Source organism: Physeter macrocephalus, chromosome 10, assembly GCF_002837175.3.
Source record: "Physeter macrocephalus isolate SW-GA chromosome 10, ASM283717v5, whole genome shotgun sequence".
NCBI classification, from domain to species: domain Eukaryota; kingdom Metazoa; phylum Chordata; class Mammalia; order Artiodactyla; family Physeteridae; genus Physeter; species Physeter macrocephalus.
This window is the reverse complement of record NC_041223.1, coordinates 80,502,238-80,527,941: the sequence shown is the minus strand read 5'-3', so window position 1 is coordinate 80,527,941 and position 25,704 is coordinate 80,502,238. Positions and strand designations below refer to the sequence as shown.

Here is a 25,704-nt window from a genome sequence, read left to right as displayed (position 1 = left end):
AACCCATGTCCCCTGCATCGGCAGGCGGACTCTCAACCACTGCGCCACCAGGGAAGCCCGTGTTTAATTCTTTGAAGCTTTTAGACTACTTATTTTGGTTACTTTTTTCAGTACTTGTTTATTTCCACTGGCTCTTAGATTTGTAATAGAAATGTTGATACTGACTACTCTCTGGTTTGTAGTAGAAACACCAATATTCATTACCCTTAAAGATTTACTGTCATTATTAGTTTATCATAATATTAAAAGATTGCATAAATTTCACTGAATATCTGTAGTGCCAAAATTCAGTATGCTGACAGTCATTTTGTGATTGGTCAGTATAAATTAACTCTGATTTTTCTGTCAGTTATTTAGGGCCCTGTTCTGAGTTTTTTTTTTTTTTTTTTTAACTCTGTTGCAGTTAGTGGGGGCTGTTTCGTAAGTGGCCTCCAGATAAATGAGATGGTGCTAGCAGGTATTTAGATCATGTTCAAAAACTCTGTAACTCATACAGTCGTTCCTTCCAAGAGAATAAGTAATTTGGGGTTTATTATACATTACTAACATACTTTTTTTTTAAATAAAGGAGTATAATGATTATCATCCTGTGGTTGCTTTATATAATTAATTATGTTGTCACTATTTTCCATGAACTTATGTATATGCAAATAAATGTAAATACACAGAAGGTTTTAAGGCCAGGTTTCTTAGGTAGGTTTGTTAAGTCTCAAAAAGTTATTTATGTTGTTTTTACTTTAAATACTGTACCTTTTGCTGTTCAAATTTTAAGTTCTGTATTGAATTAAAAGAAATATTTTGATTGACTACTGGTTGAAAGTATCTCAAATCTAATGTTATTTTAAAGCAGATAAATAGAAATTCATGTTAGTTAACTTTGAATCTGGTTTTACTGTTTTACTGTTCTTACTTTTTCTCTATCTTGATTTGTTATAAGATCAGTTTCATAACACTGCATATTTTAAACTTAGATTAGGGAAATCATTTGTATCAAAAATGCAGTATCAGTTATAGTTGTTTCTTTAACTTGAGTGACTGGCAAATGTGTCAGCTGTACTCAGTATTAAGGTGGAAGGAAGACAAAAGTTAAGGTTTATTTAAATGAGATGGTTCACAGAAAGTTCTTAGCACTGGTGAGTACATAGTGAGACCTGAGATGTTAGCTGCCACAATTTATCGGCACAATTACTATCATGATTATTGCTAAAAATTGCCCCATAGTTAACTTGAATTATGATTTGTTATGTAATAGTGGTGTTGATTTCTTGGAATGGGGATCAGAAAAGGCTGATTTTGGATATTACATATACGTATAGAGTTACGGTTCTAGGGATCAGATGGGGAGTGTGTGTGTGTGTGTGTGTGTGTGTGTGTGTGTACATACATATATGAAACAGTTATTAAGTCCATGTGTTTTATTTTAACTCAGCTTATTTCTTTCCACAGCCTTATATTCTGTTATATTATTCTGTGTGTTCTTCTGGATCCCTTTTGTCTACTTCTACTATGAAGAAAAGGATGATGATGATACTGGTAAATGCACTGTGAGTAGCTTTAATTTAGAGGTCTCAGTTTAGGGGGAAAAAGATTATTTCCTTCTTTTTCAGAGGGTGATGTGACTTTGAATTTATTCTAGAGCAGTGTTGTCTAATAGAAATATAATGTAATCCACATGTGAAATTTTAAATTTTCTAGTAGCCACATCAAAATAAGTAGAAAGAGCAGTTGAAATTATTTCTCATGACGGATTGTATTTAATGTAATATTTCGCAAGCATTATTATTTCAAATAGTCAAAAACATGTTAGTAATGAGACATCACATTTTGTCACACTCTGTCTTTGAAATTTAGAGTGCATTTTACACTTACAGCACACGCCGTTTCCAGCCAGCCATATCCCAGGTGCTCAGGAACCTCACGGGACTTGTGGCTGTTGTTTTAGAGCAGTTCTAGAGCAGGGGTCAGCAGGCTTGTTTCTGTAAAAGGTCAGGTTGTAAATATCTTAGGCTTTGTAGGCCTTACAGACTCTGTCTCAGCCACTCAGCCACTCAGCTCTGTGGTCATAGTGTGAAAGTAGCCAGAGACAGGACTCAGCGAGTGTGATGTGAAGTAGGAGGGGGCTGCGTGTGGCCCACAGGATATAGTTTGCTGACCCCTGTTCTAGGGCATAAAGGAGGAACATTTGCAGACTGGTCTTACTAGTCCATGGTAACGCTGATACAGAAACCTGATTAGTAGAGCACACGTGCACGCCCCAAACTGCAGATGAAGGTCACTTAAGTCTTGGTATAAAAATCTTCACTAAAACATTAGCAGATAGAATTTAGGGGCATCTTAAAAGTACATTAATGCAGTATAACTGAGTTGGGCCTATCTCTAGATTGCATTGGTGGTTTAGAATCAGCACATCTGTTAATAGATAGTAATTTAATAGGTCCTCGAAGAAATTGTATGTTGAAGGGTATTTGCGAAAATCGAACGCTTTATTTCTGATTTCGGGGGAAAAGAGCAGCAGAAAGGGAATACATTTCTTTTGTCTTTTTATTGAGTTATAGGAATTTGTTTTATACCTTGTTTTGGTTTTGTATTTAAATACACAAATATATTCACTCAAAAGCCAGCATTATGCATAGCCGTGTTTATTAAAACCTTAAAGCATTTGCATTCAGATCATGAGCAAAGTACTTCAACAGTATTTTAAATGATTCCCAGAGTGGTAATCAGTGCAATTTGTTAGAGAAAAAAAATACTATGCTGAAGTATTTATAAAGAAAGTCGAATTATTGTTTGCAGATACTATGTAACTCTACATTTGAAAACCCAAGGTATGTAAGGTAAAGTGTCTGGGCACCAGTTTACTGTTGAAAACTGAATGAGATAAATGCTTTCTCTTCTCTTCACTTCTTCTAAAGCACATCTTCCCCATCCCTTTTGGTTGACCCTCCTTACCTTTACTTTAGGTATTTGTGAATAAGAATTCATCATATAAAGCATAAAGTTAATTTTTTTTTAATGATACCATCATCCATCTCGTGACATTTATTTGTTTATTTATTTATTTATTTATTTTTTGGCCATGCCTCGTGGCATGTGGGATCTTATATAATAAGTATACATAAGTATATGTTTTATATGTGATATATACATACAAACATATGTAAATTAAATATTTATTGTAATTATTAATTATTAACTCATTTTGGTGAATTGGGGTAGGGGCATTGTGGATTTTGAATGCTCCCTGTTTTGAGAAATATTTTATTAAACATTTTGGTAATTTTATTAAAGTAAGTTAGTTACTATTAATTCTCCCACTGGAGAGTTAATTATGCTTTAGGTGTTCTGCTTTTCACAGGGTCTAACCATTGAAAAGATTTTAAAAATCTAGTGTAGTTTGATAGATACTTAAGATGTGGTGTATACATTGTTTTTCTTTAAATTTTAAGATTTATTTTTCAACAAGGGGAGCTTTACACAGTTGAACATAAATGTGCATAGGATATGAAAGTGCTGTTACACTATAGCTGAGAATATTTTATGTTTTAAAAGTCTTACTAAATGGAATATTTTTTCTCCCTTGACATCTAGCAAATTAAAACAGCATTCAAATATACTTTCGGATTTGTTGTGATTTGTGCACTACTTCTTTTAGTTGGGTAAGTCTTGATTTTTGTTTTCCTGAAAATGGAAATAGCATTAGTTTAACAATAATAATAATAATAATAATAAGGACTCATTCATAAAAGTCTAGGAAAGAAGATTAAGAAAATCTTTAAAAAAAGAACAAACTACCTTTTACATCACCAACAAGCAGTAACCATAATTAACCTTTTTTTCTACAATGTTCTGTCTAGACATTTTTTATATGCTCAAATACGTGCAGAAAGGCCCTTCTCCCACATAACCTTCCATGTTGTAATTTTACACAAATGTGATTATATTTTATGGGATTCTTGGTAATCCACTGGTTGACATCTCTTCAGTATAGTGAATGTATATCCATCAATTTTGTCTGTATTGCATTTCCTTCTTAGGATACAACAATTTATTTGATCTTCTAGTGATGACTACTTTGATTCTTATGATGTTAGCAGTTTTTCCATTTTTATAAACAACACTTTGATGAAAAATCCTTGTCTGGATATCTTTTCAGATTTGATGCATCAGTCTTTAAATCTTTGAATTAAACTTTGTCAATGAGTTCGTTCTTAATTCTTCTTCCTTAAGTTTTTATAAAGTAATGGCAATAAAATTTTGCACATTTTTTATACATTTAAAGTTTTCTTTTTGGAAAACATTCGTCCCTGTTAATGGAAGACATTTATCTTTGTTAAAATAGATCTTGATAATTTTGTTTTTTATGTTAGGAAATATATGAGGTGCTAATAAGTTTTTTAAAGTTTCTGCTTGTGATTTGGTCTCAGAATTTTCAATAAATAAAAATAAATTATCAAATACAGTTTGTGGTGGGAATAAAATTGGTCAGTAACTTTCTGTAGTTCTAGGGGTTCTTAGAATGCACATGTTCTATAGTCAAAGTATATTTTTAGGTCCCTTTCTTGCCTTGATATGTTATGAAAAAGAGTACTTGCTGAAAGGACACATTTTAGTGGTTTTGCTATTTATTTTAGCTCTTAAATATATTTTTTAAAGTCTTTTTTGGCTTTTTAAATTAAGCCAGATATATAGTTAGGTGAGTTTGCTTTGTCAGTGTTCAGGTCCCTTATCTGTAAATCTAAATAGAGATCAGCAAACTTTTCTTAAAGGGTAGATAGTAAATATTTCAGGTTAGGGGTCCATGTGGCACTGCTCAGCTCTCTTCCTGTAGCTCTAATCACAGACAATACATAAACCAAAGGACATGACTGAGTGCCAGGAAGACTTTACAGACACAGGCAGTCAATAGTTGGCCAGCTCCTGATTTAGAACATGACTGAGAACCGTCAGTAAAACCATACATCTTTACAACAGCCAGAATATCTTTCCCAGACAAAAGGGTTCCTGAAGTTTCTTCTGAAGTTTGTTGGTTCTTTGCATGGAAAATCATCTTCAGTCCTAGAGAGTTTACATTTTGTATGATTTTAATAAGCTTTAACTGCTTGTCTACATGATATTTATTTATTTAGAAGCAGTGTATTAAAAGTGAAGCAAACAGCTCCTTGCAAATCCACTAATAACGAGAAGTGACGGTTTGACCAGATATTTTGAACAATAAAATATTCACTTATTTTCCAAATACTTACTGTGCTCCTGATGTGTTCCAGATACTGTACAAGGCGCTGGGGAAACAGCGATTAATAGAAAGGACAGTTCCTTCTCACAGAGCGTACGTTCAGTAGGCGTTAGGGGAGCAGACGAAGACAATAGCTTGTGTTGGGGGCATGACATTTTCGGGGAAGGCACTGTTGAGAAGGTAGGGTGAGAAGATGCTTGAAGGAGGTGCAGGAGCCGTGAACACATGGAGGGAAGAACGTTGCAGTCAGAGCAAAAGCGGGTAAAAAGCCCCGAAGCAGGAGAGCGTCTGGCACGTTCGAGACAAAGTGAGGAAAGCAGGGCAGCTGGAGTGGAGGGGCGGAGGCGGGAGTAGCTGAAGATGCGGTCAGTGGGGCCGGAGCTGCTGACCCGAGTGGGGCATCCGGGGCTGTTGCCAGGACTCTGGCCTCTATTCTCGAGGAGTGGGAAGCAGTTCTGGGGGTCTGGTCGTGGAGTGACATGATCGACATTTTGCAGAGATCTCCGGGTTGTGTTTTGAGGGTTGTCTTTGCGGGAGGTAAGGCAGGAGACACGAGGTCTGTTCAGTAACCCAGGCAAGACAGGATGGCAGCAGCAGTGACTGGATCGATCCTGCCTGTCTTTTGGAGAGAGAGCCGGCAGGATCTTCTGGTAGGTCAGGTATGGGGGGGTACGAGAGAGAAAGGGATGGAGGATACACCTGGAGTTAGCCCAGCTGCAGAGTCCAAGGAGCAGTTCTCTCACTTTTGAAACCAACCGCAAGCTTTGGGGAGTTCCTAAAACCACCCTCAGCTTTGATAGTTCTCTGGAAGGATTCACAGAACTCACCAAAAGCAGTTATATTCATGGTTACCATCTATTACAGGTAAAGAATACAGACTAAAATCAACCTTTTAAGAGATGCATAGGACAGAGTCTGGGAAGATTCCAGATGTGAAGCGTGTGTTGTCCTCGGGACGCATTCCCCTTCTGGCTTCCGTGTATGACAACGTGCGTGGAGTACAGGTTTCCCCTGCCATCCAAAAGTAGACGGTTCCTATGAAAGCTTTCCTGAGCTGAGAAGGTGTTAAGGGAAGAAGCAATTACCTTAGGACACATCTGGCTCACGGATGCACAAGATAAATCGGGTAAAGCACAGATGCCCACAGACAAAGGTCAGAGCTGTGCTGGCCGGTGCTCAGATGCTGAGCGTGGCCCCCGGCAGGGAGCTTGGCAGGGCCTCGCTCTTTGCTCTGGGTGCACTGCACGCCGCCTCTGTAGCAGCTCAGTACAGAACCAGCGCTGACGTTGTCTTTGCTTTTTGCCTTTTTCGTAAAAGTGACGATCCTTCAGATTTCTTTTGGTTAGTGAAAATAGGTGCTAATGTAGATCTTTAGTCAAAGTGAAGTGGTATACAGTGGACTTTCAGAAAGCTGGGGGAATACTTGTATTGCCAGCCAGGGAGGCTCTTGTGAGCCTCGGTGCTTGGCGTTTTTATTGAGACCCTCTCATGCAGGTGTGTCTGAGTGACTGCTCGCCCGCCTGGTTATATCAGCCCCCACTGATGCCACTGACCCAAAGCCCCACCCTAAACCACATGTTGGTCTTTCTGGCCACCACCTAAGGTTGGGTGTGGCCATCCCCTGTCCTAAACACACACACTCCCATCAGGTGTGACACGGATGACATCCCAGAATCATGGGCAAAAGTCAGACCTCGTTTTGGGGCAAGGCCGAATTCTTTACTACACGGGAAGGGTGACGTTATCATCAACAGGCAAATCTGAAGGAGGAGCCGGTTTGGAGAGGGAACATCAGAAGCTCAGCTTGGTTCATGGTTAAGTCTTAGGAACGCTCAGGAGGAGGTTCGGAGTAAGCCGCCAGGTCAGGCATTAGGAAACTCAAGTTTTAGTGTCTGCTCTTTTCCAGTAGCAACATCCAATGAAGAAAATGAGCTTTATCTTGTGTAAAGTGTGGGCAGTAAGCTAAATGACTGCTGTGCGGTACTCCCTGTGTCGCCTCCTGCCTTTCTTAGTACGGGGCCCTCTTTTGGTGGAGTTGATGGCATTGGCTGCTGGGGGGTAACAAGAGAGCAGGAAGGGCGTCCAAAGCACTCAGGCAGTGTGGGAGGCTCCGGTCCGGGGGAAGGACGTTTCCTCCGTGGTTCTGAGAGGGATAAGAATGAAAAGAGTTCCAGGTAGGTGCATAGGTTTGGTGGGCAAGTGAAGGAGTTCCTGTCTGATCGCCTTTATTTTCTCCTCCGCGAAGAGGTGAAGGCATCTGCCCAGCACACTGATGTAGGGGAGAGTGTGGACTCCTCTGTTTCACAAGCCAGAAGTTTGTGACTAAAAGACAAGTAGTGTTTGGTTCTCTAGGGCAGTGTTCTTCTCATTACCGTGTATGAGTATTTGAATGAGGTACATTTAGGTTAACTAATTGACTGCATTTCCTGAAACTTTCTTGAAGGTGCCACACTTCTAGTTTTTGTTAAGTGATGTCTTTTTTTCTGATAAAACAGTAGATAATTTTATGGCAAAAACGTGGTCTAGGTTTAACTAATTCACGCAGCTAACACTTGGAACTCCTGTGGGTTGGGTAGTCTTGGGAATAAGGTTGGAGGGTCGTGATGTTTGTCCTCAAGGTTCACATGGGGAGAGATGCAAATAGATAACCTGAGTTACAATATTTAAGGGCTCTAATAAGAGATAGACGCCAGGTGTTGATGGTAGAGTAGCAGGTTCTGCCTTGCAGAATCAGGTAAGACATAAGAGGAAGTAATCTTGGAATCAAAATTTGATGGAGTGGAAGTTGGTCAGCAGACTAGAAAAAAGATGAACAGCAGGTGTAATGTATGCTTCACCCCTGAACAACATGGGTTTGAACTGTGCAGGTCCACTTATGCGTGGGTGTTTTTCAGTAGTAAACACTACAGTACTGCATGATTGGTGGAGTGTGTGGATGTGGAACTGTGGATGCTGAGGAACTGTGGACATGGTGGGACCATGTCTGGGGAGCCGAGTGTAAGTCGATGCTCAGAGTTTTGACTGCGTGGAGGGTTGGTGCCACTAACCCCCGTATTGTCCAAGGGTCACCTGTGTTAGTCTGCTCACACTGCCGTGAACAGCAGGTGTTTATCTTCTCACAGTTGTAGAGGCTTGAAGTCCTGATTAGGGTGTGGGCAGGTTTGGTTTCTGGTGAGGCCTCTCCTCCTGGCTCAGGGACGGTGTCGTTCTCACTGTGTCCTCACCTGGTCTTTCCTCTGCTTCACGGGCGAGAGAGTATCTCCAGGGTCTCCTCTTCTTCTTGTAGGGACACCAATCCCGTTGGGCTAGGGTCCCACCATTATGACCTCATTCAACTTTAATTACTTCCCTGAAGGCCCTGTATCCAAATACCATCCCGTTGGGGGTTAGGGCTTCAGCATTAATTTTTGTGAGGGCAAGTTCAGTCTATACTCCGTTCTCTGCCCCCCAAAATTCATGATCTTCTCACACAAAAAATGCATTTACTTCATCCCAGCAAGCCCCCAAAGTCTGAACCCAGCATCCAGTCGGAGTCCTAAGTCTCATCTAAACATCATCTAGATGAGGTATGGGTGAGACTGATTCCTCCTGAGTCAGAATTCTTCCCCAGCAGAGAACCTGTGCAACTGGACAAGTTATATGCTTCCAAGATACAAGGTGGGACAGGCATAGGATAGGCATTTCCATTCTAAAAGGGAGAAATCGGAAAGAAGAAGTGATGGGAGCCAAGCATGTTCAAAACCTAGCAAGGCAAATTCCCTCAGACCTGAAGGCTCAAGACTAAGCATCTTGGATGGATGCTGTGCCCTGCAGGCCCCCGAGGGGCAGGTCACTGCCATGGGCCTAGGCAGCGGCCCCGCCTGCCCCCTTGACTCTGCAGCAGCTCCCTGGCAGCCCGCTGAGCGGAGGGCGGGGGGTACCCTGTCCTCTGAAATTGAAGAGGAAACAGCCTTGCCTCCTTGGGGCAGTAGAAGTGGCAACCCTGGTGATAACTGAATTGGCTTTGGGGTCACTCTAGGGTTCTCTTGAAGGGTAAAGCTTGTTCTCAACTAGATAACTATCACCCTGTCCTGTAGAATCCCCAAAGTCTCATAGCCTTCCTTTATTTTGTCTCATCTCTGTTCCCTTAGTTCAAGTTGGCCGTGTCTCTGCTAGTGTCACCCTGTCTCTCTTCCTGTCTTCTGCTGAGATAGCTGATTAAATCCATGGTTTCCACCTATACTAATCTCCTTGTCAAGTGGTTGTTCAGCCACACTCTTAGAACATCCTTTCTCATTTTTTGCAATATAGATAGGCTGCTTCCTTTTTGCTTAACCTATCTCTCTGCTCTCTCTCTTTACTATAAATGGTAAGGAGAAACCAACCAGCTTCTTCCAGCAGTTTGCTTAGAATTCTCCTCAGCTAAATAAATATCCCATTTTATCTCTTACAGGTTCTGCCTTCCATAAAACACTACAAACAATTCAACCAAGCTCTCTGTCGCTTTCTAATAAGGATCTCCTTTCTTTCAGTTTCCATTAACATGTTCCTCATTTCCAGCTGAGAGCTCCCCAGAATGACCTTTAGTGTCCATATTTCTACCAGCATTCCATTCATGGTGATGTATGTCTTCTCCAAGATGATAGAGGTGTTCTCTAGAGCGCTCCTCTTTTCTTTCTGAGTCCTCAACAGAATTGCCTTTAACATTCACATTTTTATCAATAGCCCCTTCAAGGCAGCTTAGGCTTTTTCTGGCATGCAACCTCAAAGCTCTTTAGGCCTCTCCCTATCACTGAGTACCAAAGTCACATGCACATTTTTTAGGTATTTGTTACAAAGTAGCAACCCGCTTCATGGTACCAAAATCTGTATTAGTCTACTTGTGATACCTTAACAAAATACCACAGGCTGGCTAGCTTAAACAGTGGACACTTGTTTTCTCACAGTTCTGGAGGCTAAAAGTCTACAATCAAGGTGTCAGTGAGTTTGGTTTCTGGTGGGAGCTCTCTCCTTGGCTTGTGGACGGCCACCTTCTCAAGGTGTCCTCACATGGCCTTTCCTCTCTGCTGGCAGTGGGGAGAGAGAGCCCTGGTGTCTCTTCCTCTTCTTACAAGGACACCAATCCCATCGGATCAGAGCCTCACCCTTAGGGCCTTATTTAACCTTAATTACCTTACGAAAGGCCCTGTATCCAAGTACCGTTCCCATTGGGGGTTAGCGCTTCAACATAGTGGTTTTGGAGGGACTCAACTTTGACTCAACTTACGGTTGAGTCTGTAACATTTGGTAACTGAGAGACTGAAGTTAGCATGGAATAGTTAAAGAATGATATAAAAAGTACAATGTAAATTTAAGTCCTCCCTCCCCTGTACAAGAAAATAAAATGAAGATGTGACATTTCAAGTGTTTGTGGTGGCAAGTGACAGACCATGACCTTAGCCACATAGGTGGACTCTGGGTCTTACTTACAGTGTTTAAGACGTTGCATTTTATCCTGCTGAGCAGCTGAAAGGCAGGGCAGATGTGTATGTCTTGGTGTGTGAACGTGGGAAAGCAAATACGTGTGAATTGGTTGTAACACTGAAGGATGCGTCAAAGGGGGCATTTGGGAGTTGGTCAGGGAGTGAAATATAAATGGTAGCTGGGAAGGCCACTTAGTGACCACTGTCGTAGTTCAGGTGAGAGGTGAGGGCCTGAACTAGAGTAGTTACGGAGAGCAGAGGGGAAGAAACAGGCTATTTGGAAGATAAATAGGACTTGGCATTTGAGGGTAGGAGGTGAAAATCTTATTTTCAGTTCTGCTGAATTCATCATTTCAATTCCATATCCACTGAAATTTATTAGCCTTTCCTTTGTCTCTTCCTGAAGAGATAATCTGTATTAAGCTAATTCACTCAGTCAGATGGGATGTAAAATATTCTTTCTAAGCAGTTTTAGTATTGTTAAGAGCCTAAGGGAAATTTATAATCTCACGGTTCTTATCTTGATCTAGCATTGTGTGTCTTTGAAAGCTGAGGTTCTCTGTATCCAGTTTTTTGAGAGGGACTGAGATGAAGAAAGTATCTGTACCTTTCTACCACACAGATCCCATTACACTCTCGGTTACCTGAGGACCGTCACCATTTGGTAAAGGCCTGAGAATCTTATAACTGCTGCCTCCCCATCAAAATGACTCTGGCTGTGGTCCAGGCTCGTCTGGCTGAAGCGGCCTCTGCATCTGTTAGGAGGTGCTCCCAGCAGGTCTTTGTCTGCAGGGCTGGTATTTGGCCATGAACATTGCTTGGGCCCTTCTGGTTGTTAAAAGGTTGAAATGCTCCACCTTCCTGAGTCTCTTACCTCACCCTCAGCCCAGTCAAAGGGTAAAGCCCGGTTTAGCAGGGTCTTCAGGACCAAGGCCAGCGTCCGTTGATTGGTTAGTGCCTTTGCCGTATTGGTGGTTAAATGTTTTGAGTATTATTGCCCAGGACATATAGACATACTTAGTTGTAACTCGTTTGAATTCTGCTTATGGATGTTACTCTTCGCTTACGAGAAGAAATTTTATGTCTGTTTCTTGGATTATACAGCACTGGTGGCCAGGTGGCTGAGGAACCTGCTTTGGGTTTGTGCTTTTGCTATTATTTAGTTGTACCTAAATAATAGTGCTGAGATGTTAGCGCTCTGCTGGATTGCTTCAGAATAGGTATTTTCCTGAAGTCCTTCTGACCGTAGTTTGGGCCATTTAACCTTTTATTATTATTATTATTATTTTTTAAAATTTTTTGGTCACGTCAGGTTTCCTCTGGTGTTATTCTTCATTAAATATTTGAACTGCTCAAGAGCCCTGCTCAGCCACTAGAACATGAAAGTGTCAAGATGGAGAGAGCTAATTGCTTTTCTTCTACCACTGGACAGAACGTCTGATTACCTAAAACTGACATAGATACTGAATGTTCTAAGTAGGAATGCTATTTTTATGTATTTGTGACACATATTTCTATTTTAATAGACTTTAGATGATATTTTATACAACATAGAAGTTTTTCCGCATATTCACGGAGGTGGTTATTCCAACAAACAAGTTCAAAATATCTTAAAAAAATATATATGTATATATGGAAAAAACTGTTCAAATAAAATAGAGGGATATTACATAGGTAGTTTTTTCTTGCTTGATTTATATTTTTGTTTAAATGCTGATATATAAGTTAATATCATTATAGAAGTATAATATGCAAGAGTTTGTTTTTTGATTCTACCCTCTGCTTTTATTTAATTGTTTTTGATTTTATAACCAAGGCAGCAAATAATGAGCTCTTTACATTTATTGCTCTATCCCTGTGAGTAATCACTTTTCTTTCTAAAAGTAGTGAGAAGTAAATCTCCAAGATTGAGAAGAGTATAGTAAACTGATGTCAGTGCAAGTAGTTAGAAATTTAAATAATCTCATGACATGTCTGATGATTCATCTTTTTATAAGAATAAAAAGTATCGGTAGTACCAAGGAGTAAAGGTTTTTGAAATTTTTAAAAATTAGAATAATTACTTTGTTTTACTTGCTTACATTATCAGGGCAGGTACTTAAATATATTGGTGAACTCATGCAGTATTTCTTCATCACAAAAAAGGGTAGATGTTACTGCTTTGCTTACAATTAAAATTAGGTTGGAAAGGAGGTGGTATTAGAGTTACTTCTTAACATTCCTGTTTGATTCTCCATATACACAATGTAAGGGATACTGAGCCCTCTACTTTAATCTCTTGTCTTCTTGCTTCTGAGCTAGATAATAAAGCGCCTTTCTGTCTGTCTGTCTGTCTCTTTCTCTCAGCTGTCGATTGAAAAATACATAGAAACTACTTACTTTCATTATGTATATTAGGTAGAATCTTGAAGGATACAGGAAAATACTAAGAGGAAAGTAAAAAGCACCCCTGATTCTACAATGAGATATTTACTGCTAATTCTGGTGTATTTCTTTTCTGTTCTTTTTTATGCATATAAATATACTGAAATCATTACTTAATATTTATATTCTGTTCTCCTGATTTAACAAAGGAATTCTTAACCTGTTTTGTGCTGTGGACCTTTTTGACCATCTTGAGCCTATGGCTCCTTCTCAAAATAGTTTTAAATGCAAAAAATAAAATACACAGGATTACAAAGGAAACTAATTATGCTGAATACAGTAATTAAGCCATTAAAACAAATTTGTGATATGGTAAACACATAGATAAGCAACTTCTCACACCTCTCTGTACTTGGTGCAGATTTGATTTGCTAATTCTTTTGGGGGGAAAGTTGATCTTGGTTTAAAAAATTACTAAAAATTGAGTTTCAGGTCATTTCCTTTTATTTGACCTTTTGTCCTTAAAACCATTAAACAGTTATTTTCTCCTTCATAGTGCTTTTGTTCCATTGAATCTTCCCGATAACAAAAATTCTACAGAGTGGGAAAAGGTGAAGTTCCTGTTTGAAGAACTTGGAAGTAGTCGTAAGTATTCTTTTAAAAAATAAAATCCATAATAATTCATATTTCATGACTCCTGCAACTTTTTTCATAAGTAGTCTGTTTTTACACTGTTAAAAATTTAACTTCATAATTCTTTTAACCTGTGGTTAAAAGGATGTTAGACAAATTAGGAACTCTGTGTTACTGAGACTTCTAGCCATCTAGCTGTTCTATAGCCCAGTCTCTTGACTTCTTCATAAAATTACCATGTTGAAAAGACAATGTAATCTTCCAAGTATTTTAGTGGTAAAGGTCTTATAATTTCTATGTGGTCTTTAATTCACTTAGGATAATGTAGAATAATATGTTAAAGAAATGTTGTTAGATATATTGGTGTTTATTTTTAATTTTTAACTGAGAGAACCCTATATTGCTATTTGATCTTGATTAAGTAATCTTTTTGTGGAATATAAATTACAGAGGTTTTATGTGGATGAGATAATAGTTTATTATAAATTTACCTCACCAAAAGATCTAAGTTTTCCTTCTCTTAATCAACATGACCTTGGTTTTTAGAGAGGAACAAAAAAGCAGGTTTAGGAAGTTAGCTTAAGAAAGTTGCTTAATCATTGAAAAATATAGTTGGTGTTAGAAACTGATATCAAATAAGAATGTGTATTTTATTACTGAGAATTTCATGTGCCTTTGAACTATTTTCAAAGAAAGCTAGAGAACTTATTTTATAAACATTATGCTGAAAATTCGTGTTGCTTTTGTATTTATTCTTTTTATTAGGTACTGTACTTTCTTTGATCAGCACTTTCTCTTTACCCAGATACAATATTAAATGATGGTTTAATTAGGTCTTGGCGTCTTTGCTGTACAACTTCTTAATTTTCTTGCTTTCCACTTAAGATTTCATCTTGTAAATTGTGGTCCATAAATATCTTGCTGATACCAGCAAGAATACGGATAGCGGGTCTGGCATATACTGATACTGCATGTCAGGATTTATTACTGATACTGCATGTCAGGATTTATGTACCTGAGCCTGTTGCTGAGAAATAAATTGCTTCTTTTCCTGCAGTTAACTCCTTCAGGTCTCTTTAGTAACTACTCTTCTGCCCTAAACATTATTCTATAAGTTTTGCTAGTCTTTGAGTGTTAGCATAACTTGAATCAGTGATTATAATAGGTAGCATTACTGTACTTGCTGTAATCTCCTTAGTCTTAACATTTAAAAAACCTCACATCTTAAACACCATATTTTAGAGTACATTTTGCTTATCACTATTAGTAATGTCAACTTTTTGATTAGCCAGATATCTTAGCAGAACACTCCACTTTATCAATTCTAAGATGCATATTTTTATACATTTTCATATCTCTGATTTTGTGATGTATTTTATAAGTGGAGGTACCTTAAAATTGCTATCAGCCAAATGGCAGACCTCTCCTAGTTGTATGAGTACTTTCTGTTGATACTTCTAGTAAGATCAAGAAAGTAATAGCACCAATGGTCTTTGATTTAATAAAATGTAGTATTACAGTTAAAAGAATTAAGGCTTAAAAATTTGTCTTGAATAGTTTCTGAACTTGTTAATAATATGCTCTCTCTAAGTGTTATATTTTAAAACTGAGATGTGAGTTTTAATAAGATGGGTCATTCTATTATTATTTAATATTGATACATTAAATTAATTTAAAAATTATATTTTGTTCCACAGTACCTGCATTTAAGCTAGATCAATACAGGTCCAATAGAACCTGTATTAAAACTAGAACAATTAGTATTATTCCAATTTAAGAATATTCAAATTTGCATATTTCATTGTATTATCTGGTATGTTTATTTGAAAGTGTCACTCTCACTACTCACTCATTGGCCTTCCTTTAAAAAGTTTCCTAAATCTAACTTGTTAGCATAGTATTCCTGTTTTGGTATTATGTTTGAATCTATTTTCTGTTTGTTTGCTTCTCCCCCCCCCTCCCGCCCCCACTAAGGGAACATGCTAGCTCCTTTCAAGTTAAAGAGGGAAGTAAACTCTTTACGATTTTAGTTCTAGGCTGTGTTTTAAAAACTTACTTGAAATTTAAGAACAGAGGAACTAGGAGTTTGAGTGGAGAGGGTAGACAGGGCCAAGGTCAGTGGCATTCCTATCATGTTATTTCTCGAGGGCTGCCTTTGAGAAAGGCCAGGGCATTTTTTTGGCCAACTTTTGAGCATCTAGTATTGTGCTGATTTCTTTTTAGGCTCAATAATTAGGCAGTAATTTCCCTCTTTAATTTTAAGAGGTGAAAGAAAGAAAGTCTTAGTCTGAAAGACCTTTAACAAATCCATTTATGAAGAGCTATTTGAAAACTCCTTTCCACTTGGAGTTAGCACTTCAAGAATGGGGTAATGCATATTGGGTTTATTCCTTTGGAATGTGTAAGAAACCAAATTTTTATATTTCTCTTGATTTGTTGAATATAAACATTGAATAGCTGTACACTTTTAACAGTGTTTTTCTTCTTTTGCAGATGGTTTAGCTGCCTTGTCATTTTCCATTAGTTCTCTGACCTTGATTGGAATGTTGGCAGCTATAATCTACACAGTAAGTATAATGGTAATAATTGAGTTAAAATTAAAGAATCACTTTATGATGCAATTTTGTTACCTTATTGGTATATTCAGTTTAGCTCTGTTTTCCTCTTTAATATCTAGTACTTTCTTCATTTTTCTTGAGAGGAGGGTAGATTTTTAACTACTTGGTCATAATCATTTTATCTGTATTTGTGAAATTTAATATTCAGAAACAAACTTCATAACTTGTGAACCTTGAAGTGGTTATATACTATGCAATAATAGATTTAGTGATTTATAAGCATATTAGAACTCTGAACCATAGATCAGTACCTGTTATGGATTCAGTAGATTTATCCTATATGGGGATATAGGGCTTTTAAAATCAGATATTTTATATCACTTGATATTTCTCTAGTATAAAGAATCTAATCTTATACTCTCAGAGACTTTGATTTTTTTTTTTCCGGTCTCTCTGGGCATGGTACGATATGACTTATAATAGCCTGACAAACTTGCATGCAGAGTGCTTTTTGAGTTTTTTGCTCAAATTATAGAGGAAAAGCCAGTAAAAATGCTTCTTACTTGCCTCCCAAAAGAGAGTTGTGCAGGAAGCTTTAAATTATGTGGAACCTTTTTCAGATTAATGGAGTTTATGTTTAGAGCATTCTTGATTGGTGCAAAGTTGAAAAATGCTGGTTATAAGGAAAACATTTTGGGTATTGTTCCAGTGTCTCCCTTTAAACATAAAAGAAATGAGCTATTAGTGTGATAGCAGAATCTGGTTTTGTTGCATAATCATTCAAGTGTCATAATGTATAATAAAAGAAGTCTAAAATCATGCATTTAATATCTTTCAGGTGCTTGAGTATTCAGTTTTATTATTCATTGCCATTTTTGCTTTTTTCATGTATTACTACACAAGGAATATATCGGTGGGTAACTATCTTCCCATCTCAAAGAATATATATACTACATGTGAATTGTCTTTTAGGAAACATTCACAAGTTAATAACACATTAGGAGTTAGACCTGGACTCTAATTGCTATTCTGTGACTGATTTGTTATGCTGATCTTGGGTTTGTCTTTTACCCTTCCTGGCTCAGTGTTTTCCCCATTAGATGGGAATAAAAAAATGCCTCTTAGGGATTTTTGAAGGTCAAACGATACTTTTTGTAAAAGTGCTTCGAGAAGTATAGGGAGATGAGGATATAACAGTCAATGAAAGATGGGTCAGGAGAAATGAACAGAAAAAGAGGAAACCAACATGTAACGTCATCCTCAGGAACCATGAAGGGTCTGTGAGTTTACCCTGCTTGTAGCTTGTAGTCTGCTACAGTTCCATGGATGTTGGTCGAAGATGCAAGACTTCTGGTCAGAGAAGAACTTTCTGTTGCACAGCAGTGGCAGCAGCCATGGGAGCGCGTGGTCTTGTGCCCGTTTCCTGAGTCCCGACTCCCATGGGGCGACATGAAGAGCACCCATCGAGACTGTCACAAAGCTGAGGACCCTTGAGTATAGGGAAGCTGAGTCTTTATTAACGGACAGGAAACGTGCCTGCTCTCGCTCCAGAGGAATACTGTCTTTGTCTTCCCAGGCTATTTGCTGCACAAACATTCTTGAAAAGATAGTACAGAAAAAAAAGGGCAGTTAGTGCCTGGCTTGCAAGATGTGCAGAAATGAGAGACCCATGGAGAATTGTCTTCTGACGGCCGAGTGGTGGATGCTGTGAAGATGTTCACACAGCACAGTGTAGGGGACAGACAGTAGTGACAGGTCGGGAGTAGCTTCTCTGACCTTTGAGCAGAGACCTGAGTGAGGTGGAAGGACAGCCAGCCACGAGGGGAGGTGAGTGCAGAAGTCCTGGGGTGAGCACCCTGTGCTGTGCTCGGACAGGTAGCAGGAGGCAAAGCTGGCGTGTGGGAGCTCAGGTAACTGGGGAGGATGGCGAGCGTGGATGAGAAGTAGCCAGAGGGCAAGTTTTATAGCGCCTCATGGACCGTGGTTAGGATTTTGGATTTCATTCTGACTGAGACTAGAAGCTACTGGAAGGTTCTAAATGGAAAATAATAGGATCTGACTATCATTTTAACAGTATTACTCTGGTGGGTCTGAATTCAATAAGCTCTGGGGCTGATGAGTGGGCGTGGGAAAAATGTGTGTAATTATTAAAACTCGTTGAAAGAGAGCGTCCCTGTAGGAACGATACTGTAAAGATAAATATTTCAAACTAATGTAGTTTATATTCAAATGGACACTGAAAATTATCATTTATGCAATGAAAGCAAATACAATAATCATACTGACTTAGTTAAGATAGCCTTAGAAGAGCTTTACTTTTTCTAGAATGCAGAGGGCTGGGCTGAAGGCCGTTGATAAAACAATCAGAGGACCTGATGGCGGGAACCAGAAAGACATGATGCTGAGTAGGTAGGAGGGGCCACCAAAGGCCTGAGCCCAAGGGGGAGGGTCCAGTGTCATAGGCGCCAGGTGAGACTGCCTGGGGGTTACCTACCGAGGAGTCACCGTGTGTGTTTTCTTTAAGTAGCATGAGCAGTACAGTTATGATCCTTGGGGGAGAGGTTTAAATGTGGGTCCCTTTTAAGTCCATGGGTCTCTTGAACTACTTGCCCATCTAAAGTGGGAGTAATATTTAATAAGGTTGTGAGGATTTAATTAAACAATTCATCAAGTCTTGGACTCTGTTGGCCCCTCGATCAGTAATCACTAGGAGCTCAAACTGTGGAATATTCAGTTTCATGTGGTTCAAGCTACAGATTCCACCGCTTTCCTCTCGCAGTGAAAGTAAACCAGGTGTTAACAGCAGTTGTGTCGTGGTCAGTGAGAATGTGGATTATGAAAAGATACGCAAGTCAGAGAGACATTCGCAGTCGGATGGTGTTACTCTTGGGTGTGTGGATAGACAGATAAACATCATTTAAATAGCGCTACAAAATGTGCTCAGAACTGGGTAGAAGAATGTTTTACTACCAAACCACAGTCTCGCCAGTTTTACTACCTAGGTGGGATAGAGAAGACCCTGGTTAAGGGGGAGCGTGGTATGCATAGCTGAAAGACTAGCCATGAGTGTGAGTCTTTATGTAAAGTGTAATTTCTGAGTCCTAGCTTCCCCATCTGAAAAATGGGCCAATAATACTTATTCAGACTTTATTAAAAACTAGTTGAAAATCAACTGTTTATTGATAAGTGGTTTTATTATCGGTAGGTGACTAATGGTACTAATTATCATATTTGCTTGTGAAAGCAAAATTTTCTCCTGAGTAGTTAGGGAAAACTCAAGAATTGGCGCCGAACATGAATGAGGGTATAATAGATATGTATGGGGAATAGAAGAGGTTTAATTTTAATATGTACTGAAAGTGGGAAGTTAATGCTTAGAGTACTTTGACCCTGAGTACAAGGAATTAATTATTAAAGGTAAGATTATGTCTGTTATTGAATCTGTAGCTATCAGTATTGAGACTACAGAAGTTTTTGTAATGTATGTGTCAGTTGAGTGTGAATTTCTTAGGTATGCGTTGTTGTTTAGTTTAGAAACTAGTTGATTATTTAAATTTTACCAAGGTTATATCCACTGTACCACATGTCAAGGAATAGCCACATAATTGGGCACTCAGTTTTAAGAGAAGAATGTCAAATGACATGTTATCTTGCCTGTTGTTTTCAGCTTAAATTGAAAGGGAATCTGCTACTTTTTAAATTAAAAACAAACAAACAAAAAAACCTCTAGACACAAATATTTATGCAGACATTTTAATTTTTTGGTGCCACCATGTGGGGAAATGTTGAATAGTGTGCTATTTTCATACAAAATGTATCATATGGAGCACTGAAGTGCCATAAAGACAGCGACTGCTGAATTTTTTATTACGTACACTTACCAGTAAAAAAAATTGAACATGTCTTCCAGGAGTTTATGAATTATATATATATTTATGCTAATAAATATTAATTTACTGTAAATGTAGACTGATGTATTAAAGAAAACTAGAGTGCTAAATTAAGGATTTGAAAATAGAAATAAATAGAGCAGTGGTTCTCAATAATCTTTGAAGACAGAGCTCCACTTTAAAAATTAAATTTCTCAGCCTTCTATGTGATCGTATGCTTCATTGAGTCTGTGACCTGATTTGTAAAGATGCACCTTATGCACCACTGTAGGGAAAAGGCCCTGCCCATGCTCTCTAATCATTTATAGTTTTTGTTTTATATTAATGAGAGAAGTGTTTTAGCCTTACCTACGTAAAAAAAAAAAAAGTCATATCAATCTTCTGCATACAAGATAAGAAAAATATAAGTGAAATAAGTTGTAAAGGTATTCTTAAAACTTCACATTTGGGATGTGAGTCTTCTGAATCAGTTTTTGGAATTGGCTGTTCATGTCCATGTTTCACTCTACAGGGTTGTTTTATGCTATCAAGAGAATTGATGCTAACAGCTTTTCTTGGGTGCTCCATTCTTGTCTCTGGGATTTTCTTTGAAGCTGCTGACACACCTGTTGTGTAAATTTAAGCTGGTTTTGTTGTTGTTTTGTTGTTGTTTCTTCTTTTGCTACCTAAGTAGCAAAGTACAAAATGTCTTCTGCTTTGGGCATCTTCCTTTCTTAAGCTTATAAAGCCTTCGACTGTTGCTTTGCAGGAAACTATAGACTCATGTTCATTGGTCCACTTAAGTTTTGCTTCACTGCCTGCTCCTTTGTTCTGTCTTTCCTTACACATTAACTTTTTGCTTCACTGTCAAATCGTAGTACTACCTTATAAGATATGGTAAGTGGCAGTTAAACTCAAGAGTTGTACCAAGAATGCAGGTAACTCCACTGGAGAAGTAACTATAATGTAACCAGCTATGACCAAATTTGTGAATGTGCAGGTAATGATAACTATGTCATGACTTCTGCCTAGCCAGTGTTTGTAAGATGCATCCACATTTCACTGATGTTAAATGTGAAAAAATATATGTATATTTTAGAATCAATGAATATTTAAAAGGGAAATCTTCACTGAATACATGTTAAGTGAGTTGTTTCATTAGTCATGACAGCATCCGTGTCCTTGAATAATAGGTGTTATAAGTATATGCAGGACATATATTCAGTTTACAGGCAGTGCTTGGCGCTGACCTTTCTAATCCAAGGCTAATAGGTTGGAAACTCATCCTTCACAGAAGAGAGAGGTGCAGGGAAAAGTGCTGTTCTTATAAGGGCAAGAAGGTATTAGAAATGTTTGTAGTTTGTATATATTCTTTCAGAACATTTGGCTTTTAAAATACAGGTGGTGGTTTATTCTTGGAAGTTGAAACAAATAAAATTGGACGCAATTGTGGCTGACCTGGAAGCATTTAAAATGATACGATCTCTTTAGCCTTGTTGATTTTCTGGTAATTCACTAGAGGGCGGTAGTCAGCAATAAAAGTTTTGTGTTTCTGAAAAATGATAGCCTTCATACATTTTTTTCAAAGAAATCTGAGGTTAAATTCAAAATATTGTTGTTTAAAGATCTTAAAGTTGTAGTGATTAAATATTTTGTATACTGTGTTATGTCAAGTTTATCTTAATCTAAATATTATACTTAAATTTCCTGATAATCATTGAAATTTAAGCATGTAATCCAAAAATAAGCTAAAAGCTAGGTAACCAAAACAGTGATTACTTTCTTTTACTTGTTCTCTTCAGACAATTAATAATTCACAAAAAGATGTTGTATTCTGGTCCCATGTTACCACAAGGTGTTACCAAGGACATAATTTTATTTTCTAAAATTTTTACTTTATTTATTTAAGCTGTAGGAATGCAGTTTAACTGTTCGAATAAACGTGTAAATTCCATGTAAGGAAATAAGTTCATGTGAATAAAGGGCACTGAAAAAATTTTTTTTGTTTGAATATTATTTTCTTAGAGAAGTTATTTTATTAATCGAACACGTTTGTTCTTGGAATAAAGGTAGGTAAAAGAAGAATTGAGACCTAGTCCTTACCTACCAAACGGTCTACTGCCGTTATTACTAGTCTGGCTGAGAAATCTATATTGTTATGAACTTTCCACATGATTCTGATTAGCTGAGTTTGGCAGATCTATTAATAAAACAGGCATGCAGACATATAATGTTAATGTCCAGTGTTCTGTACCGTAATTGAGTTATAAGCAAGGCACATTTACAAAGCAAGGAAGGTTTCTCAGATGCGGTGTAATTAAGCTGAGACCTGAAGGGCACTGGACTGGGCTAATGAGGTAGGGTGAGAGGTGGGTGTTCCAGATGAGGCACTGCATATACACAGGGGTGGATGCGGAAACTGCAGTGACTGAGGAACAGTGAACCATTTAGAGGCATGAGGTTGGGTGGTAGGGATCAGGTCACGAAGGGCTTCGTAGGCCAGGATTAGATACTGGCGTCTATTCACAAGACTAGTAATTGTACCTCTCATTGGAAAAAAAAAAAATTGTAAAGTGACATTTTCAAACAGTCGTTCATGAAATTCTGATACATACAGAAAGAGGTGAACAGAGTAGTGTGGCTCTGGCTAAAGCAGCAGCAGCAGAAGACCGACCCTCCCTGGCTCCCTGCCTTCTTGTCTCCTGTGTGGTCCTGATGGCCCCGACACAGAATCCTGGGGACTCCCGCCAGAGCACTTGGTCCTGGGGAATCTCAGTGGATGCTAATCAGAGGAATGACATAATCCGACATGAGGGTTAGAGCAGCATCACGTTGGAAACAGTGTAAAGGATGGATTTGTAGAAAGTGAGACCGACAGACCAGTGAGGAGAATTTAGATGACCTTGTCTTTGACAGTAAACTCTAAGTAGTGGCCACGTTTTTAGTACTGACTGGAGTACAGATTTCTTGGGAAGTAATTGGGTTGGCCAAAAAGTTCGTTCGGGTTTTTCCATAACGTCGTGGGGAAAAACCCGAACGAACTTTTTGGCCATCCCAATAGTATTGAGTTCTGAGGTTAGTATATTTAGAGACCCAGACCCATCAAGCAGAATAGCAAGATTTGGGATAAAATCAGCCTAGTTCGGAGGTGGTTGGAAAGACAGGAAAATATACTTGGGCATAAACTGGGTTTAGCAAAATAATGTTGCCTCGGCAGTTGGTTGTAAAAAGCAGCGTGGACTTGTGGTAAAATGATATGTGAGTGTGGAGAATCGGTGAATAATCATCATGTAATACTGTATACTCATCAGAGTCTTAAAGTGCTATGTTACTTTTTTTCATTACCGTTTAAAAGGTGTGGAACTACTAGAACAACAGATAGGTCAGAGTGATCATAGGGATAGGACACTCCTGCAAGGGAAGGGTAACCATCTCTGGGACACCTTTGCTTCCATACACTTTTTTCTGTACATTTTCAGTATTTTGAGGATATAAAATTTACTGTTAAAAAAATAAACCTGATTGTTTTTCCTTTTTATATTTTACCAAGGTCATTAGCAGTATAAGTTAGATAAGAATTTAGTTAGTTAAAAGAAAATTATTCTACTCTGTCCAAATTATATTTTCTTCTAATACAAATAGAACCTTTCCCCAACCTCTCCTTGTTGTTTTTGTTTTCGGATGATGGGGAAATCATGAGAACATTAACTTATGTTTAACAATATTTAAAATGCAAGATTTTAAGTATCTCTCCTTTAGAAAATGCAAGGATTTGCATATTGGGTAATAATTTCAGCTAGTTAATTATCTAAATACAACATGCTATATAGAGTTGATACTCCCTGATAGAACTGGCTGATTTCTGGGATTTCCTTTTGATCATGTTCTTTGTTCCTATTCTCCCTTAATTAAAAAACAACCCTGATGTGTCAGAATTTATACTTCCCTATGTGAATTGTGGTTTAATCAGTATTTAATCGATGTCTAAAGGAGACTCAGTGAGAATACTGAAGTGATTAAAATCGACACTAAACATATTTGAGATCATCCTGGGAGTTGACAGCCAGGTAGCAGAGAGCATCAGAGAAAATATGTAGGATTACTCAGGATATTTTAGAGTTGGGGGTTAAGCCTAAGAGGTAGCGTTTATCACTTCTGCCCACATGCATTGCTTGAACTCAGTCTCATGGCCCTACCTAACTTCAGGGAGGCTGGCTGAAGTAGTTTGGCTGTGTTCTCAGGAAGAAAATGGAAAGATTTAAATACATGATGTTGTATCTACTTTAGAGCCCATTGCTGCAACCAAGAGGTGATAGTTGTCAGTTTTGCTTCTAAGGATTTAAGGTCAGTAACGATTTTGAATAATGGTCACATGGCAGTTGCCATTAAGTGTTTTTAATAGTTACAATAAAATTTCACATTTGGGACTGGCTAATACAGAATTGGGTAATATAAAATAGTATGTGGTTTTTTTTTTTTTTTTTTTTTTTTTTTGTGGTATGCGGGCCTCCCTCTGCTGTGGCCTCTCCCGTTGCGGAGGACAGGCTCCGGACGCGCAGGCTCAGTGGCCATGGCTCACGGGCCCAGCCGCTCCGCGGCATGTGGGATCCTCCCAGACCGGGGCGCGAACCCGGTTCCCCTGCATCGGCAGGCGGACGCGCAACCGCTGCGCCACCAGGGAAGCCCGAGTATGTTTCTTTTTAATGCCGATTAATATTTTAAAATTTCTTGTAAGAATTGTATTTAAAATACTTAGTGAAAAGACTATAAATATTTAGAACTTACAAATAAACTACATACAGATCATTGGTATGCTAATCAAATAACATGTATATTAAAATACTTACATTTTACTAAGGGTTTGCTATATACACTTGGATAAAATTGGTTTTTTCCATAGAAAATAATTTTATAAATTATTTCTAGTGATTCATACTATCTTAACCCCTGATTAGCCTGAAATGTGACTTATTACTTTGATAAAGTATTATATTTACATTAATTTTATAACTTGTCCTTTGAAAAATAGATATTATCTCTTCTAGGAATAGTATTACAGACGTAACTCTATGTAACTAAATATGAAATAAACAGAATTATGAGGCAATATAATCATGATTCACTCCCATATACCCTGTTCTTCAGTGACTGTCCCCTTCACAACTGCTTACTCATTTTGTTATTACTTAAAAGGACATTTTTTACCTGAAAATTCTGTATAATATGTTTAAAATAGTATTACTAGGGAATTCCGTGGTGGTTCAGTGGATAGGAGTTGGCGCTCTCACTGCTAGGGGACCAGGTTTGATCCCTGGTTGGGGAACTAAGATCCCGCAAGCCTCATGGCGCAGCCAAAAAGTAAAAAAATAAACTAGTATTACTAAAACGTGTTTTACTTTTGTTTCTTTCAGGCCTATGGCATGTCGGCATTACCTTTAAATCTGATAAAAGGCACCAGAAGTGCTGCTTATGAACGTCTAGAAAACACTGAAGACATTGAAGAAGTGGAGCAGCACATCCAAACGATTAAATCAAAGGTGAGTTGATATTTTATTGTAATCGGGGAGCATAACAGTACTTTGTCTTTTTTTTTTTTTTTTTTTTTT

At 38.1% G+C, this 25,704-nt stretch overlaps 1 protein-coding gene across 1 annotated transcript in view; it reads left to right on the top strand.

Annotated features, from left to right (window-relative positions):
* LMBRD1 (LMBR1 domain containing 1) overlaps positions 1 to 25,704 on the top strand; it is a 117,486-nt gene that overhangs the window by 36,726 nt on the left and 55,056 nt on the right. Inside the window, exons 4-8 of the mRNA XM_024133001.3 lie at positions 1,447 to 1,544; positions 3,589 to 3,656; positions 13,595 to 13,683; positions 16,165 to 16,238; positions 25,510 to 25,635. Coding sequence (XP_023988769.1) covers positions 1,447 to 1,544; positions 3,589 to 3,656; positions 13,595 to 13,683; positions 16,165 to 16,238; positions 25,510 to 25,635 — 455 coding nt within the window. The remainder of the gene's footprint in view (positions 1 to 1,446; positions 1,545 to 3,588; positions 3,657 to 13,594; positions 13,684 to 16,164; positions 16,239 to 25,509; positions 25,636 to 25,704) is intronic.